The following is an 18785-nucleotide window of genomic DNA, read 5'->3' as shown; positions in this document are numbered from 1 at the left end:
CTTATAAAACATTTTAACATATAAATTAATTAACCGAAATATTGTGCATAATTATTATCTGAACAGTTGCATTCTACCTAACGGCCTTTTCGATAATGCTTCAGTTTTAATGTCGTAATAATCATTAATTACATTCCCAATTGATTTTTTTTGAGAACACAGAACTTGATCATCAACGTCGAGGTATAAAACAAATCAAATCATCACTGTATTGATTTGCAAACCGCTTCATGCTGGTAAATGGTGAATTAGAGTTGTCAGCTAAATATTAGATATGAGGTTCTGCAAGGGAAGCGATTTGCTGAATGTCGATAAATCCAATGTGATGGTTTTTGAAAGAAATTAAACTATGAATAAATGTTAAATCACTGTGAATGGGGTTATACTAAAACAAGTAGAGGAATTTGTGTATCTGAGAAGTTTGTTTACTAGGGATGGAATGACTGAGAAATATATTGATAGGAGGGTGAGTGCCGAGAACAGAGTGAGCGGTGCACTTAAATCAACCTTGGCAAATAAATGTTTGTAGCTAGAGGCAAAATTAGCAGTTCACGATGGAGCTCTGGTCCCGACCCTGGTGTATGAGATCGAAGTATGGACTTGGAAAAACAGCGACGAAAGTAGGCTGAATGCTGTCTAAATGCGATCTCTTAGGCGAATGTGTGGTAAAACTATATACGATAGATGCACAGATGTGAGATCCGTACATTATTCAAGGCGGAGGTAAGCATTGTCGACAAAATAAAAAAAAGGAGCTTTGCGTTGGTTTGGACATGTAGAGCGAATGGACAGCGAAAGAACGGCTAAAAATATTTACAGTGCGAATGTTGATAGATGCAGAAATAGAGGAAGACCGAGAAAGACATAGCATGACCAAAGCCAACAAATGCTTGAAGGTGAACATGTTAAAAGTCGGAATAATCAGTGCGCGTGCATGAGAAGATGTATGAATGTAGAGGCAGCGAGATCTGTATGCAAATACAGAGTGATATGGCGTTCTATCCTCTCTGCCTACCCTTACGGGGAAACGGCGTGATGGTTTGTTGTAGATTCTTCTTATTTTAACCCGTGTGTTTTTTTGGTTGGCTGAAAGATATTGCTTTCGGCAATAAGTCCGCCAAAGTACTTATTCTTTGTGCTTGAAGTTTTAAAATAAAAAAAATGTAAAATAATAAATTGATTCCAAAGGATGAGAGCGCAGGCCCTTTTCCCGGACGTGTCTTTCTTAAGTTTCGCATATTCGCTATCAATTTTTGAAAAAGTAATTTGGTGAAAATTTAATATCTCTATCTTTTAATATCAAACCGCGAAAATAACAAAATATAGAAATTTTAAAACCTGTCATTGTACCCCTTTCTCCGGTATTGTTAATTTGTCAAATACCTACGCATGGTCACTTAGGTACATTCATTTATTCTACAAAGTTTCCCTGTGAATACAGTATTAGTTTATAATTGGGACCGCAGCCATACTTTAATTCAACACGCACGCTGACAACGTAAAAAAACAATTGATTTCAAATCATAGGACATACTATTATAGAATATTTTTTTATTTAAAAAAAAAAAAAATAGCGTTTTTATAATTTACCCAAATATTTCAATTTTGGTGGCCATTTTCAACGAGTTGTAAATAACCAACTATAAGAAAATGGAAATCAAGTTGGTGTAGAGTGGGTTCGAAAGGTATTTTAATAACATAAGTATCTACTGTAATTTGTGATCCATTATTGTATTTAGAATGAATTGGGTCTTCTTTCTGTAATGTTCTAAATATCTGAATAAATAAATGAAATGAACCTCGGACCTCTGATCCGTAAGTCCGCAATACTAGCCACGGGACCACAACCCGATTCATATATTGGAATGGCTGTGGATCCAAGTGTAAATGCAGAAGAAAATATTTTTTTGTAATATTTCTTGTGTCCGAAAAGCCATTAAAATCTAAATTTACGGCAGTAGCACTACAAAAAATTTAATTGAAAAAAGTTTAAAGCTAAATCATGATTGCGTTTTCGTAAAAATGGGTTGTTTTATCTTACTTTTTTCATGCAACCCCTTTTGGTTCAATTAAACTTTAAACTATTTTTAGTGCAACTGTCCTTAGCGGCTCTTATCTCAATTCCGATTTTTCTGATCTTAATCGCGTCTACACACATTAATCCGATTAATGTTACAAAAAAACATTTCTCCGACGAGATAAGTAAAAATGCTTAACTACTATATTTTGCGTTTGTCCAAATATTTGTAGACAAAATACCGGATATTACCATCTTGAGAGTCATTAAGATTAACAAATTTTAACAGAGATGAAGAACATTTTAGAGAAGGGAATATAGAAGTTCAGACATTTACAGCGCGTATGACCTGTCATCGGCTAATTTAAGTATCCACTTTCCACACTGTGTAACATTCACCATTTTGCCTATGTTTGAACATCTATATTTCTTCGATTCTTCCATCTGTTGATTTTGAAATGAATCTTTTCATAACAATAAAAGTTTCAGCTGTTTAACTTCACTAAAATTTAAAAAAATCTCATTATTTCATGTCTTTTTGTTTCCTGCCGTACGCTAAATAAATAAATTATATACAAATAGCTGACCCGACAGAAGTTGTCCTGCCCAAACGTCGGCTTGCCTTGGAAAAATACTTTTCATTGATAATTAGGTACCTAGATACTTGTTTGTGATTAAATTTCAAAACTAAAAATTGACAGTATTACAAAAATATTGAATTTAAGTAGGTACTTGTTTATGGTTGAATTCCAAAACATAAAAAAAAAATTTTTTCAAACGTCAAGCTCCGGTCGTCTCACCAACAAAGGGTGTACTTATGCAGGAATACGATTTTTAAAAATGTATTGAATTTAATATTATTTTAGTATTACCAAAAATCAAATAAAAAGAATTAAATGGGTAGAAATTATATTGAATTTAAGGAATGAATCTGATTGAGATCCACAAAACACAAACGTTGTTTGAAAACATTCAAAAACAAACTTTTTTTCTACACAAAAAAAACAACATCTTTCAATTTTTTTGCAAATGCATTCTCCTCGAATGCAACCCTGGTAGATCGATGAATAAAACATTTATGCTCCTAAATTATTTTTTTACATATTCGATTGAAGATTTTAATATCCACGAACACGCACAGCGCAAAGTTCTATATTTCTCTGAAAACCGCACGTAAATCGGTTTAGCCGTTTAGGAGGAGTACGGTGACATCACACGTACAGAGGAATCGCATGACTATAGGTTTCCTAAATACACCTACAACTCGCGATAATTTCCGTTGTCAGGTAAGATAAGTAAAGATGTAACAATTTCCCCATGAAGTAAAGCCCCGGTTCCTCCGCTACGTGAACCTTATAATCACAATTCAAATGATGTCAAATCACGCGTGACAGTACGCAAATGATTGCCTCCTTTGCAGGGAAATTCAACCTTCACACCAGCAAGATGAAAATCGTTACATTGATGAAGGTATGTATACCTCTAACGAATAACCTTTTCATAAAAATATTAAATTATAATATTATAAAAATTTCCACGTTGCCCTTAAATCTCGTACGATTAATCGACCTTATGGTGCTCTAAAAATGTTCATTACGTAACAGCTATACAGCAAAAGGACAGCTTTTCGACAAAAATCACAAAATGAATTAATATTGAGGCTGTTCTATAATAAATTTTGAACTATTTTATATAAACCAAAAAGCAGTAAAAAAAATTCAGTACCAAAAACGGTAAAATGTGTTTTTTTTAAACAATAACACGATATCTAGAGATTCGTTAGCAAAAACACATTGTTGATATGACACGTATAGGTTTTATGCTAAGAAACAATTGACATAGGTACTGTGTTTTTGCTTATGATTATTACAGTGTTTTTTTAATAATTTGCATAAAGTTAAAAAATTACATATCCCAAAATATCTCTCAATTTTACTTCTTTGTAGAAATTTAGACCTTAAATAAATTTAAGTTAGCCGTGTAAAAAAAAATGTCTCAATGAACAGGATAAAGAAAGCTTAAAACTAATAAAATTTCATTGGAGTATTAGAAAAAGACGAAAGATAAAATATATAAAAGCTTTTGGGAAAAGCGGAGCTGCAATTCTTGGTTACGAAAGTCCACGATGTATGCGAGGGAAGCGATTCGCTGATGAATGTCGATAAATCGAATGTGATGCTTTTTGAAAGAAATGAAATTATGACTAAATGTGAAATCACTGTGAATGGGGTCATGCTAAAATAGGTAGAAGAATGTGTGTATCTGGGAAGTATGTTTACTAGGGATGGAATGAATGGGAAATATATTGATAGGAGGGTGAGTGGTGGGAACAGAGTGAACGGCGCACTTAAATCAACCTTGGCAAATAAATGTTTGTCGCAAGAGGCAAAATTAGCAGTTCACAATGGAGCCCTGGTCCCGACCCTGATGTATGAGAGCGAAGTATGGAAAAACAGGGATGAGAGTAGGCTGAATGCTGTCTAAATGCGATCTCTCAGGCGAATGTGCGGTAAAACTATGTACGACCGATGCGCGATCCGTACATTATGTTTATGTTGGGCTGAGATAAGCATTATCGACAAAATCTGATTGGTCAAATAAGTAGAATTGTAACCAAGTATTTTTAATTGGTAACTTATATTTAAACAAAAGTTATTATATTGTTAATTACTAAACGCTTTACATACATGAATTATTGTGTGCTGATCTATAATAGTTAACAATTAGAATATCTTTGTTTTTATTTCGGCCGTGCAGTCTTAAGCACGCGATTTATTCGCTTTTTCTATTAGCTGTTAGTTTCTTAGATTGATCTCCTCTGGCATTTTCTATGTTGTGCATGCACCACGGAGCAGAGAACCACGTAGAGTAGAGTTCCATTTGAATTGCTAATTTCCCCTTTCGCGACGGAGCCACCCTCGGACCAACCCTGCGAGACGATTGGCGCACCCTTTGCCAGAACGTCGATTGCCTCAGCCAAAATTACGCTTTTTTCCGTGTTGGAAGAACTCGTATTCGGTTGGTTTGCATAGGAGCCTTATTGGATACCGAGGGGTTAGGCGAGAAATCAAACTTCTCCTTGATCTTTTCTGTGTAGGTTTGGGCCAAATTCCCTGGTTCCTGTGTACCACCCGGAATCGAAATAACTTTGCATTTTAGCATTCCTCGCTTGAACAACCGAACTTTGTGAAATGTAACTTGCCCCTTATTTGCATTACATTCGGAGCTAAGGGCTCCAGCTACAATTTACAATATGTATTCGGTTTTTTTTTACCTTGTTTTTATTTTTTTTATTTTAAAATTTATTTATTAACCTATACGGATTATTACATTCAATTTACAAAAATAATATATACATTTTTTATCCATACTCTGTTATTTATTTATTTATTTATTATATATACGGCCTTATTATATGTAAGCCAATTACAACAGTTACACGAAGAAACATTAATGCAAAAAACCGACCTAAAATAACATAAAACTGTGTAGCAAAGACAAACAAGGGCAAAACAATAATGGTATATAATATATTAATAAAAACGAAAGACATAAGACTTCGAGCTAAACCATGCCAATCCAACTTCATCCCACACTGTTTAGTCGCGAAGAGATCTACGAAAAGCCGGAAGATCTATCGCAAAGAATTCCAAGTCGTGTGATGAATTGACTAATCTACACATTCTGGACATTGGGGCATAAAAACAAAAGTTGCTCTTAAATGATTTTATAAATAACAGATTTTGACTTCCAGTGACATGGTTGGGAACATGAAAAGAAATTGATTGCAACAGAGATGCGACATCACTTATAGCATTAAGTATTTTGAAAATTCATATAAGGTCCATCTCAGTTCTACGTCTCTCCAATGAGGATAGATTAAGAGATTGCTCTATTTCAAAATAGGAATAATGACCCCTTTGTAATCCGAGCAACCATGCCACTTTTCTTAGGAAACGGTGTTGGACAGACTCGACATAGTCAATATAAGTCATGTAGAATGGAAACCAAATAGGAGAAGCGTATTCTACATGGGGTCGAACTAGTGAGCAATAAAGAGTTTTGATTGTATTAATATTTTTGATGTCTGTCGTCACTCTATTGATAAAACCGAGAAGTTTGAGAGATTTGTTAACAATATTATCAATGTGTTCACGATAGGAGAGTTTACAATCTAAAGTAATGCCAAGATCCTTTATTGACGAAACCATTGAAAGTGAAGTATTTTTTAGTTTGTAGTTGAATTGTATAGTTTTGTTTCGTCGCGAGAAAGATATTATTTTACATTTGTCAATGTTAAGTTGAAGACAATTGATGTCGCACCATTCATTAAAACAATTAATAAAGTGTTGTTCAAAAAAATATTTTTTACATCTTTTGATAAGTTTGTCTGAGTATATTTTATCGGTATTGAAATAAGATATTGAAATTAACCGCTATCGAATTAATCTAATCAATTAAAAAGATTCATCAATGTTTAAATATGTCCAAATGCTTGCAGACTGGCTGGATTTCCTCTCTAGGGAGCTATTCATATTTAAATTTATTGCAAAAGAGAGGGAAAAAGCATTTGGACATACTCAAACATTGTTGAATTAACTACCCGGTAAAAGGAGAAGTATAAAAATTGGAAAATCGTTTTCAGGCGTTGCCTAGTAGGTGATTTGGTTCAGCCGGATGAATCTCACCCGCATGAGAAAGGTTTCAGCTCCTTTACTTCGCAAAAGTCAACATATGGAAGAGTTGAGGAAATGTGAATGTTTAAACATGGGCAGAATGGTGAATGTTACACGGTGTGTAAATTGGCCACTTAAACCAGCTAAAGACGGGTCATAAGCCCTGTAAATGCCTAGACTTCCATATTCTCTTCTCAAAAATGTTTTCCCTCTCTGTTGCAATAAATTTTAAAAGATTCACGATTATACATCCTTAATATATTTTTTAAGCTGTTTCTTGTATATTTTTTTCATTTATGAATAAACAATACAATACAAGGCATCAATTAGTTGACCTACCTTCGAAAAATATGTCGTTACCTAAGCCTTATATATTTTTTTTTACTTCCAAAGAGCTTAAAGAAAAAAATATATATAAGTATCTACCTGTACAAAAAATATGCAAAAATTAGACAATCAATATTAACGTAAACAATTTATTCAGATATATAAACAGTTTATTAACAATCATAACAGTTCCGTTATCTACTACATTTTTGTTTTTAAATAAGCAATAAATTTCGATGGTAACGGTACTAATATTTTATTCGTGCGACATCGGATAAATTTTCTACGAAGTTTTAAAATATGCCCATTTTGAATTACTCGAAAACGAGACGTTTCGCGTCCTGTGGGACAAACGGCACGTATGACGTTTTGGCGCCAAACTTGTACGCAATGTTTAATGGAAGCGCAGTCGGCGGTCATAACGCGTGACGTCAAAATGACGTGATGCCAACTGCGAGCCGTTTTGTATGTGCTCATTTGTAAACTCGAAAATTATAAATGAAAACTTGTTTTGAATACATTATATTTTTAACGTTATTCCCGATTTGTGAAAATACCCTGTTATGTGTAGTCTGTAATTTGTACTTTCAAAATATAGATAGGTATTATTATTATAGTCATTATTTTGGATTATTTCCTAAACAGTTTCAAAGATACGCGCATTGTTTACTAACTTCAATGAATTATTTATTTATTTATTTAACTTTTTGTACATAATGTTATTTGTACATTGGCGGGCTTATTGCTAAATGGCAATTTCTTCCAACCAACCAATAAAATAAAAGTTTTATTTTTATAATTCAAGTTACAGAACATATTCAATAGAAAAAAAAAGATTAAAAATTTAAAGATATATAAAAATAGAAATAAACGTATTTGTTTATAAATTACCTTAAATCGAAACTATTACTCAATGGGAAAAGGGAAAAAAGAGGAAAGAAGAAAGAGGAAAAAGGAAAGGAGGAGAGATTAAGGAAGAGAATTACTTGTTGTGTTGTGTGCCTCCTTTGTTTATAAGCTTTTTCACATCCCTACTGGGGTGTTCTAGGCTGCGCGCCTTCAACTGAGGCGCCTAGTTGCGTTTGTGTCAAAATCGACAAAATGAGTTCTTTTTAAATATCCCCTTTATTTTCATACAACCACGAAAACGCCTTAATAGCATAACATTAAACATTTTTAAACTCAATAGTTTTGGACCAACTGGCCATTACGAAAAGGGAAAAAGGATACATTTTCCTTGGTTTTTCAGCGTTCCCAAACTCATAATTAACCACCCAAATATATATATTTTTTCATGTTTCCTTCATAGATACAATAACAAAACATATTCTTTGTCAACAGTAAAGTTCCCGCTTTTCTGAATGTGGTGGACATTGCTGGGTTGGTAAAGGGAGCCTCCGAAGGACAGGGCTTAGGAAACGCCTTCCTCTCCCACATCAAGGCATGTGATGCCGTCTTTCATCTTTGCCGTAAGTGAATACACATTTTATAAATTAAAATCTATGACGTTTATTGAAATAAATAAAACAGTTAAAACCTTTATTAAGGGCCAAGACACAAATTAATTAATGAATAATTAAATTAGCCGGCCGCCGACGCTAGATGTTTTATGTATAATACCTACTTACGCAGTCCCAAATCCCGTCTTATATTTTTCAAAAATTGTACAATTCGAATCGACGGGCTCTCAGCTCGACTTTTGTCTCCGAACTGACAAATATATTAATACATAGGTGCTATTTATTTAGGACGCCGTGCGTGAATACTCTAAAGCTAGGGTTTCCTAGGACAGCGGTGCCCGTATCTCACGGCCGTAGTGAACGGTGATGCGGTGGACAGCCGTCGTAGAGGTGGCTAGAGAGTGGTTTTATATTTTAACGGTGTTATCAACACCGTTTTCCTAGGAAACAACTCTCTAGTCACCGTTACGACGGCTGTCCACCGCATCACCGTTCACTACGGCCGTTAAGATACGGGCACCGCTGTCCTAGGAAACCCTAGCTTAAGTAGAACAGATCGTCAGATCTGAAAGAAGACAAAGAAAGAAGAAGAATAATATTTTTATGGAAACACGCGGTTACAGCGTTTCGAAATATTCCCAAAGTTTGATAGAATTACTGTAAAAAAATTGATTGCTTTGTGGTTTCAATGCATTTAGAGTATTTTTTAACTTATTTGATCTGGGATTATGAAATATTTTTTAAATAAATTATCTGCAACAGGCGAACGAAGGGTGACAAGAAAAATATTTCGCGAATTTTTACCTTTTAAGTTCCTGTATTTGTTTCTCATAGAATTTTTAAAAATTAAATTTGAGATTTCAACCAATTCGATATTTAACTCGTACTGAATAACAGTCCAATCATCAGTAATATTGTTTCTGTTGGAATGATACGAAGTCAAGTTTCTAATATCTGACCGTAAAAACTAAACAACTAAACGTAACTGAACTCTTTAAACTAGAATCTTTAAACTTTATTCATAAATTAGCCACTGATGAAATTGTAGACGAAGAATTAAAACTTGAAAAAAATTGTAGTAAACATGAACACAATACGAGAATATCAGAAAAATATCATACACAATCTTTTAAAACGAGAAAAGGACAATCAAGACTTATAAACCATGGACTGAAATTATACAATAAACTACCAGACAAAACTAAACAAAAGACTCGGACAACCTTTACAAAAGATGTTAAAAATATTATTATTAACAGTAGAATGTGAATTTTAAAAGTGAAAACATTTTGTTAAATGTATGTAACCCGTAAGGGTTTATCAATAAAATTTAAATTAAAAAAAAAATAAAAAAAATATTAGTGAGATTCATCAAAATTCATAGTTTCATTTAACAACGTTTGTTTATGTAAGTGCCGAATCACAATAGAGTTCTGGCGCCGACGCTAAAGTATGACAGCAAAGTGTGGAATTGGAAAAATAATTATGAAAGTAGGTTAAATGCTGTCGAAATGCGATCTCTCAGGCGAATTTGTGGTAAAATGTTGTATGATAGGTGCACAAATATCGAGATCCGTGCACTATGTAAGGCTGAGACAAGCATTATCGACAAAATCAAGAAAGGGGCGCTGCGTTGTTGTGGACATGTAGAGCGAATGGAGAGCAAAAAACCGGCTAAAAGGATCTACCATGCGAACGTTGATAGATGCAGAAAACGAGGAAGACCGAGAAAGACATGACACGATCAAATTCAACAAATACTTGAAGATGTACATGTCAAGAGTAGGAAAAATCGGCGTGCGTGCATGAGAAGATGTATGTGTGTAGAGGAAGCGAGGTATGTATGCAAAGCCAGAGTTATATGCTCTCCATCCTTTCTGCTTACCCCTACGGGGAAACGGCGAGATGTTGTGTATGTCCAAATATCCCTTAAATCAGACTAAGGATTTTAAAGGTTTAAACTAATTTACCTTAAGAAAATCAATAAGAAAAAGAATTTTGAAAAGGTTTTGGACCAGGAACTATGAAAAAAAATATTTAAAAAATATATATATTTCACGTCGACCATGTCGGGAATAAAACCCATTCATAGACGCAAACTAATCACAATATTACTAGGCCATTAGTTCTTTATAACCAACTGTCCACAGCGAGAGTTTTTTTTTCAAAAATTTAACAAAAAATAAATACATATACAAAGTTACCCAATCCAAATTTATAAAATATTTTATTTTATTTATTTGTTTATTTATTCAAATTTTTCTCATACAAACTATAAACAATAATAAAAATAATGTGACCTCACTCGGGTTACTTTTTTGAAAAATTTTTACATTAGAGAATAAACAAAGAAGACTAACTTAATAAACAGAGATAATTAACAAAATATTCACAGTTTTAAAAACTAGGTATATATGTACATCTATATTTATTATATTACAAAACGCACAATGAAAAGAACATAAACCTAACATAAGCTATACACTTGTGGAGCGGTTGATTCAATATTGATTTGGGCGAATGAGACAATCCATTTTACTTCTACATTTTTTTTGCACCACAACAGGCCAGGAAGCCTAATTACAGTGGTGAATTACATCACAGAGCACCCAGCATTTTAATTTTTGTGTTGTCACCGGGAATTGAACCCGGAACCTTCCGTGCGTGAGTCAAGCGTCTTCTACCTAGCTTCACTATCCACATTGCCTTTTTAAACATTATAAATAGGTAATTCCCTTTTATACGATCTTTAAAACTAGACAGGAGTGGACAAAAGTAAATATTGTTTATTTAATTAAATTAAAGAAAACGTCAATAAGAGAGTAAAAGAACACTTTAGATGCCAAAATAATAATCATTTATTCTGAATCGGCAAACCATCTGATATTATAATTTCAAAAAAGACTTTGGATTTAAAGTTCTTTATGTTTAAAATAAAATGTTGAAATAAGACAACTTAGAAATTTTAGAAATTAAAAAAGCAAATCATAATAGAAAAATAATAATAATAATAAATAACCAAATAAACAGTATTTCTACTACAAAAGTCGACTCCTGTCTAGTCTTAAAGATTGTATCCATCTCACATTACGCTTCCCATCCTTCTAAGAAAAAAAAAATACTAGATTTATTAGCTCCATATATATTATTTATAATGTAGCCACTCCACAGACCCATAGGCACTTTCTAGAGTGCCCGGTGTATTATTTTGTTTATATGGATGTGTAGGAACTCTCACGTCAACTACAATACGATTTATTCACAAATAATAATTATAAAATGAATTAAAAACAAAATAATTCAATATTATCTCATAAAACATAAAAAATAATAACATTAGTACTTGCGACTCTCAATCTTATTTATTTTGACCTTGTCCTTGGGTGCAATTTACAGTCCCATCTGTCGTCGTGATCTTCATCACGAATTGTTGTTTCTTGGTGGTCCTCGTACCACTCTTCTGCTACCGCGTGCCGCCACTAAATACCAACAGCTTATTACACCGGTCTCTCTGTATTACCGTCTAATGAGGAAGTTCGGCGGTTTTATTTATTTATCAGTAGACTATTTAACTAAGTCAAAAAACATTTTTTTAAATTTTTATGTATCGTATTATTTGCGTTATTATTTTTTAACGTTTTGTATTTCTAAAATAATTCTCCGTGTGACGTCATAGGTTCTCTTCCGCTTATTCTCAATAATCTTTTTTCAACATATCTTTAACGATCGAATCTGGGTAAAAATGAATACATTTATCGAGTATGCTCGTCATACGATAAAAAATTTACCGCAATAGATCTTTTCAACGAAATAAAATACTGTTGTAAAAATGTATCGAAATTGCGATAGAGACGACACAAGAGCAAAAGTTTTTTTTTAGTTACTATTTTTTTATCGTTTTACTTATTAGTTTTCATTATTTTATTATTAATTATATATATGTACGCGTATGTATGTGCATTAGTGTATGCCTATATGTTCATGTGTGTATGTATGTGTATGTAAATGTATATATATATACATATACATATATATATATATATGTTCATGTGTGTATATGTATGTATGTGCATGTATGTATGTATATAAATGTATATGTGGATGTGTGTGTGTATGTATATGTTTGTATGTTGTATGAGTAAATTTTTATAATTTTTTTTTTCATTGTTTAGTATTTACTTACTATTTCTTCTTCTTCTCTTCCTTCCCTTTTTCCCATACCACTTCCTTTCACCCCTAGCGAACTGTACGTTTTGTTTTTTTATATTTTTGTTTCCATATGAAACCCATAATTGGTCTTGTTATTGGTTGTTATTCTTTATCTATTGTTTATTATTATGACTGTGTTGGTTTCCAAAATAAATAAATAAATGAAATTCTCGATCAGTTCTGCCCATTGGTCCATTGACGGTAAGCAAACCGGAAATCTTCCATAACTTCCGCAGTGCTGGAGTTCCCCATTTTCCCGGCGTTGCTACTACTGGGTTAGTGACTCCACTTTGATCATTTCTGTTTATCGCATCTAATGAATGAAATCGCACTTTTTCTTTTGACTGTCATGCAGTTAAGATTCCAATTTGGTATTTATCACAGTGCAGCTTAATTTTATTTTCTTGTATACGTCAGGGGAGATTCCGATGTCTTGCGGGGTGCAGGACACCCCCTGGCACAGCGCCACTCGGTTAACTTTAGACTGACTACCTTGTCTGCGTAATCTATAAGCGTGAAAGCACTACAAAGATTGATATGGATAATCAACGAATTAATTTTTGTGTTTTATTAAAATAAATAAATAAATAAGACTGTACTAAGCAGTCTTAATGGAGACCTTGCACCGACAAAGTAAATAGTGGAGGGAGTTGTGATTGTCCCGCACGATGCACGACATGAAGGCAGAAAACATTAAAACACAAATTATATCCATTATAGCGCAAAACAGACGATAAAACTACGTGCAAATGACTCTATTCCGTTTTATTCCCTCTATTTATCCTCTTGACGTATTTTTCAACGAAAAGCGTTCCAGAAATTAAAAATTATTAGCGATTCTACCATTTTTCAGTTTGTATCTTTTTTACATAGTGAGGATTTTTTTATTTTTTGTTATATTAATTTTAAAGGAATAACGAGCTAAATCTTCATTTAGAGGCTTGTCATCGGGTAGGAAAGAGGGGATATGGAAGGAGGTAATGAAATATACACCACAACACCCAGACTAATTTAGAAAAATCTTTCTTTGATTTTTTTCTTGCAACTGGCGGGAATCGAACCCACGACGCCTGTTTCACAGTTAGCCGTCTAACTAACTGCGCCGCGAAGTTTTTTTTTTCATACATTGAGGATAGCGTTAAGATGCATTAAATATTTATAGCGGATTTTTACAATTCTAATGATATAATTACACTGGTTGGCTTTTTTTTTTTGTTTTGAGCCCTGACGCCATTCCTCTTGGTTCTTATGTTAAATGACTTGCTGAATCCGAATATAACCCCCGTTTTCCTCCATCACCCTCTTTTTTGCGGGAGCCCTCCTTATTTTTATCACTTTTTGGTAATAATTTTATGGCCATGGATTTGATTTGGAGGGCTGTAAATTCAAAATTCATGTTTTAGAACTTTTCACCCCTCTTATCCCTCTAAAAGGCTAAAATAATCATTTTCATCCCCTAAATGATCGAAAAGTGATAAAAATAGGTGGGGGCAAATAATAGTAATTTTTATTATTACTGCAAAAGTTACAGAAGAATAGAAAAAAAAAAAATAATATGTATAAAAATATTTTCTTCAATCGCCCAACTCCTAAAAGATTCTTAACCTTCAAAACACAATGGGTTTTATAATTATTATATCAGTGAAAAAGCGAGATATTTTTCTATGATAGACGGATATTTTTTTTAAAACGGAAATAAAAAAAAAACCTTTTTAGACCTGTTGTTGGCACACTGTATACACCGTGACATTCATTATTCTTCCATTATATTTGACCATCCATATTTCTTGAATTTTTACATGTTCTGATATTTTGTATATAAAACAATTACCGTTTGTTAAATTTAAAAAAATAATTTAAATACAGTTCTGTGTGTTGTCTGTGTCCAGGCGGATGAAGAACACAGTTCTGCGTGAAATAGAATCAGAACCTTGGACGAGTGTTTTTGACTCGATAGCTACTCTCAGGTTAAAATCCGGGAAAGGGAAATCAATTGAAGAAAAGTTTGCCTGAACGTGGTTTTACACTTGTATATTTCATTATCACTGTACTGGCACCTGAAGCGTAATACTGATTACCTTACTTTCTTGTAACATATGATAGAAATACGCTGCAGTTCCCCATGCACCATCAGGTGCGGATAAGGGTTTGATAAAAATGATTAATCAAGTATAATTTTGAAATAATTTGTTTCTTTTGATCAGGTGCTTTCGAGGACGATGATGTAATCCACATAGAAGGGGACGTCAATCCCACCAGGGACTTAGAGATCATCGGAGAAGAACTTCGGCTGAAGGACGAGGAGTATCTGATGCAGAACATAGACAAACTGGATAAGACAGCTGGTCGTGGAGCAGACAAGAAACTCAAGCCTGAATTTGTAAGTCAAAACTTTATTTTATTCACAATATATTTACGTAACATTTATTGAGACACAAATCCCAACTCCATGGAACCAAAGTCCGGAGTTGAGTTGGGACGAATATAAATATGCATAACACTTTAATAAAATGCATATTACAATATATATTATACAGAACAAAAATATCATTAAAAAATACATGGCATATTAACATATAAAAGAACATACAATGAAAAAACATTTGAAGTACAATAAGATAATCAATTTCAAAATATCTTCATTCTAATATTTGCTTCCCATCAGTTTTAAATTATCAATTTGTTATAAAAATGTTTATTTTTATATACCGTCTCAAGTGAGTTCTTTCCCTGGGAATAATTATGTTAAATACATTATGCAGGCATATGTTTTATTCATAAATTAAAATAACTTATCTGACACATCAAATCGGTTGGTTATTTATTAATTTGTAATAACAGTTATAACTAAGATTAATCACGTTCAAGATGATAATCAGGATAATTAGATTAATAATGTTAAATAAAACTTAAAACAAATTAAGGATGAATACGATAGCCGTTTACTATCCGATGTCCAGTCCGGCCCGTTTTTATGTCGGATACCAGGGCCCCGATTACAATGGGAAGTTAACAGAGTTATCTTTGACTGTCTTTGCAGAAAAACCGATATTTGTGTACGAAAATGAGTATATTTGCATGAACATTTGAAGTATCTTCGTCGGTAACCTATAATTGAACATGTTTAGAAGAAAAAAATGTATGCATATTCTGCTTTTCATACAGAAAACTTAATTTTACTGTGTAGATAAAATTGAAGATAAATGTTAACTTGTCATTGTAATCGGGGCCCAGGGCCTGTATTATTTATTTATTATATATAAGGCCTAAGCCAATTACGACAGTTATATGAACAATCTTATGAACATGAAACCGATTATAAAACTAAGTAGCAAAGACATACAAGGCAATAAAATAATGGCATATAATTTTCAATGAGAAGTTAACATTTATCTTCAATTTTATCTACAAAGTAAAAGTAAGTAAACTGTAAGAAAAATATAATCCTTTTTTTTCTAATAGTGAGTTATTTACAACTCGTTGAAAATGGCCATCAAAATTGAAATATTTGGGTAAATTATAAGAACGCTAGTATTTCTTTAAAAAAAAAAAAAAAAACATGTTTAATTACAGGTTACTGACGAAGACGCTTTAAATTTTTATGCAAATATACCTACTCAAATAGCGTTTGTGAATACAAACCGTGATTACATACTGGCCCTGGGCCCCGATTACAATAGGAGGTTGACTAAGTTACCTTTAATTGTATATAAATAAAAATCGTGTTTTTAAACAAAAATGTGAATGTTTAATCTGTTAGGTCTCCATTTTAATACGGGGTTTGATACTCTTAAATTGACCTCATCAACAAAACGTCATATAAACCACTGCTATTTTTTTATTTTATTAATAACAAATAAAAATACAATATTACAACTAAATACAATTATTTACATGAATCAAATACATATATTTACATTAACGTTTCCCATTACGTAAAATAAATAAACAATTCTTGTGTACATAATGGGGAGTGACGTCTTACAATATTTTCATTAAAAATATTTTTATTTATTTATTCATTCGAAATTACACTCGTTTAAATATAAGTGAACTTATTAAGGCTTTTTAGGCTGTGCCCGTGTCAAGCCATAATTATTAACAATAAAAAATACATAGTAAAATTAATCAGATTAAAATATAATGACATGTGATGCAGTATAATAACAATCCAGAAAAAAAAGTTATTAGTAATAAATAATAAAATTCCAAAGAATACAATTTAAAAAAGAAAATCAGACATAAATATTTAAATGTAGATTATAAACGACATAAATTTAGATTCATACATAATCAAATATACAAAATAACAGTACCTATCATTTAAATCAACAAAATATAAGTATATTGGTAAAATATAGTAGTATTAAAAAAAAAATATAAAAAAAAATAGTATCATTGAAATCAATAGAAAAAGAATATATATATATAAAAACACAATTGAAATGATAATTGAGATATGGTTTCTAGAAACTCATTCTTCACTGTAGTAAGAAATAGGAGTAATAAATAATATGCCAAATAAGATTGAGTACTAAATTGAATAATACATAATTGAAAACATAAAAATATCAAGAAATATAAATAGCAAATAAAAGTAAAAGTATGGAAGGAAAGCAGATTTGTATTTTTTTTCTAATTGCTAATCTCGAACTTCAAAAAAATGACAATCTCATACACGCTATATTTATTTTCAATAAGAATATTGATCTTCTCGAATTTTCAGGGCGTGTTTTCTAAACGAATTGTTTTTTATAGGACGCTCTGCAAAAAATCAAAACTGTTTTGGTTGATGAGAAGAAACACATTAGATTTGGGGATTGGAGTGCGGCGGAGGTAAATATGATAACTACAGTAAAAATCCAATTATCCGGATTAAGGAGTGCCAGATTTTATTGCTTTTGAAATGATACAGTAAATTGGTATCACATTAAACACTTACTTAAAGTCCGGAAAAGTTAATTGCACAGTTAAATTAAAATTAAAAACTCCTCCTTTTTTTTATTTCCTTAAAAACGATCTGGATATTTGGCAATCCGGATGACTGGAGTTCGGATAAACAGAACTCTACTGTATATATAAAATTCTTTACAATAAATCATCTCATCGTTTCTTTGAATCCCCTAAAATAAATATGTGTATATTTATGTTTTTCCTTTTTTTAAAAAACTGTTATTACTATTTTATTTTATTTTTACATCTGAGCATGTTTTTCATTCTTTATTTCAATTCTTAATTTTTAATTACTCTTACAAATTTTCTTCGTTTTTAATATTATTTCCACTTGTAAATACCCACTACAAACTATAAACTTTAAAATATCATTTTTTCACTTAAATTTTAATTTTTAAACAACTTTCATTTATGTTTTTCTTTTTCCTTCTCTTTTTTATCCTTTCATAATTAACCATACATATAATTGCTTTATAATATGGAAACTTCTCTGGTCCATTAGAATTAAGTCTAATTGTGTAAAATATTAAACTTTGTAACTGTACTGTATGTTTCCTAAATAAAAGAAAATAAAAAATAAATAAAAAAAAAATGGTTAGTTAAAAAGTCAGAATACGTCTCCATGTTGTCTTGACCATATTTTTTTAAAGAAACTTGCTTGGTCTTTTTATAAAACTTTGTTATTTTGAATATATTTTTTATGTTAAACCCCACACGAATGAAATACTTGTGTGTTTTGAAAAAATATATGTATCTTCTATTTAAGGAGAGGTTAATTATTTTATCTATTCACGAAAACACGTTTTTCGTATTTAAATGTATCAACAATAACTCACGCGACGCGACGTCCGTATGGCTTCAATGTTTATCTCAAACTATATTTTCAAAGGCTTAATTTGCATTTGAATAGTTATTAATTTCACTTGGTTCACTCGTGGTTCACTCCATACAAATTTATCAAAAAATTACGCACGGCAAATTAAAGAAAATTAATAATGTTTAAGTAAATGACAGACCAAATACACATATTTAATTTTTTTATTTGCTTTATAATCTATATTTAGTGTTAAGAAAAAAAAATGCAAATCATCCTTTTAAGACTTTAAATTGTATCCATAGCTAATTTTAGTCGTCCCCGTGATG

The 18785-nt window shown here is 31.9% G+C and overlaps 1 protein-coding gene across 1 annotated transcript in view; it reads left to right on the top strand.

Moving 5' to 3' along the window:
- Window positions 1–18785, top strand: part of LOC148277448 (obg-like ATPase 1) — a 44915-nt gene that overhangs the window by 11646 nt on the left and 14484 nt on the right. The window contains exons 4-6 of the mRNA XM_088232876.1: window positions 8362–8489; window positions 14894–15069; window positions 17448–17525. Coding sequence (XP_088089002.1) covers window positions 8362–8489; window positions 14894–15069; window positions 17448–17525 — 382 coding nt within the window. The remainder of the gene's footprint in view (window positions 1–8361; window positions 8490–14893; window positions 15070–17447; window positions 17526–18785) is intronic.

This window comes from Micrasema longulum, unplaced genomic scaffold, assembly GCF_059751315.1.
Source record: "Micrasema longulum isolate JH-2025_06_02 unplaced genomic scaffold, ASM5975131v1 h1tg001032l, whole genome shotgun sequence".
In the NCBI taxonomy this organism is placed as follows: domain Eukaryota; kingdom Metazoa; phylum Arthropoda; class Insecta; order Trichoptera; family Brachycentridae; genus Micrasema; species Micrasema longulum.
The sequence above is the reverse complement of the archived record's forward strand: the minus strand, read 5'-3'. Positions and strand labels throughout refer to the sequence as shown.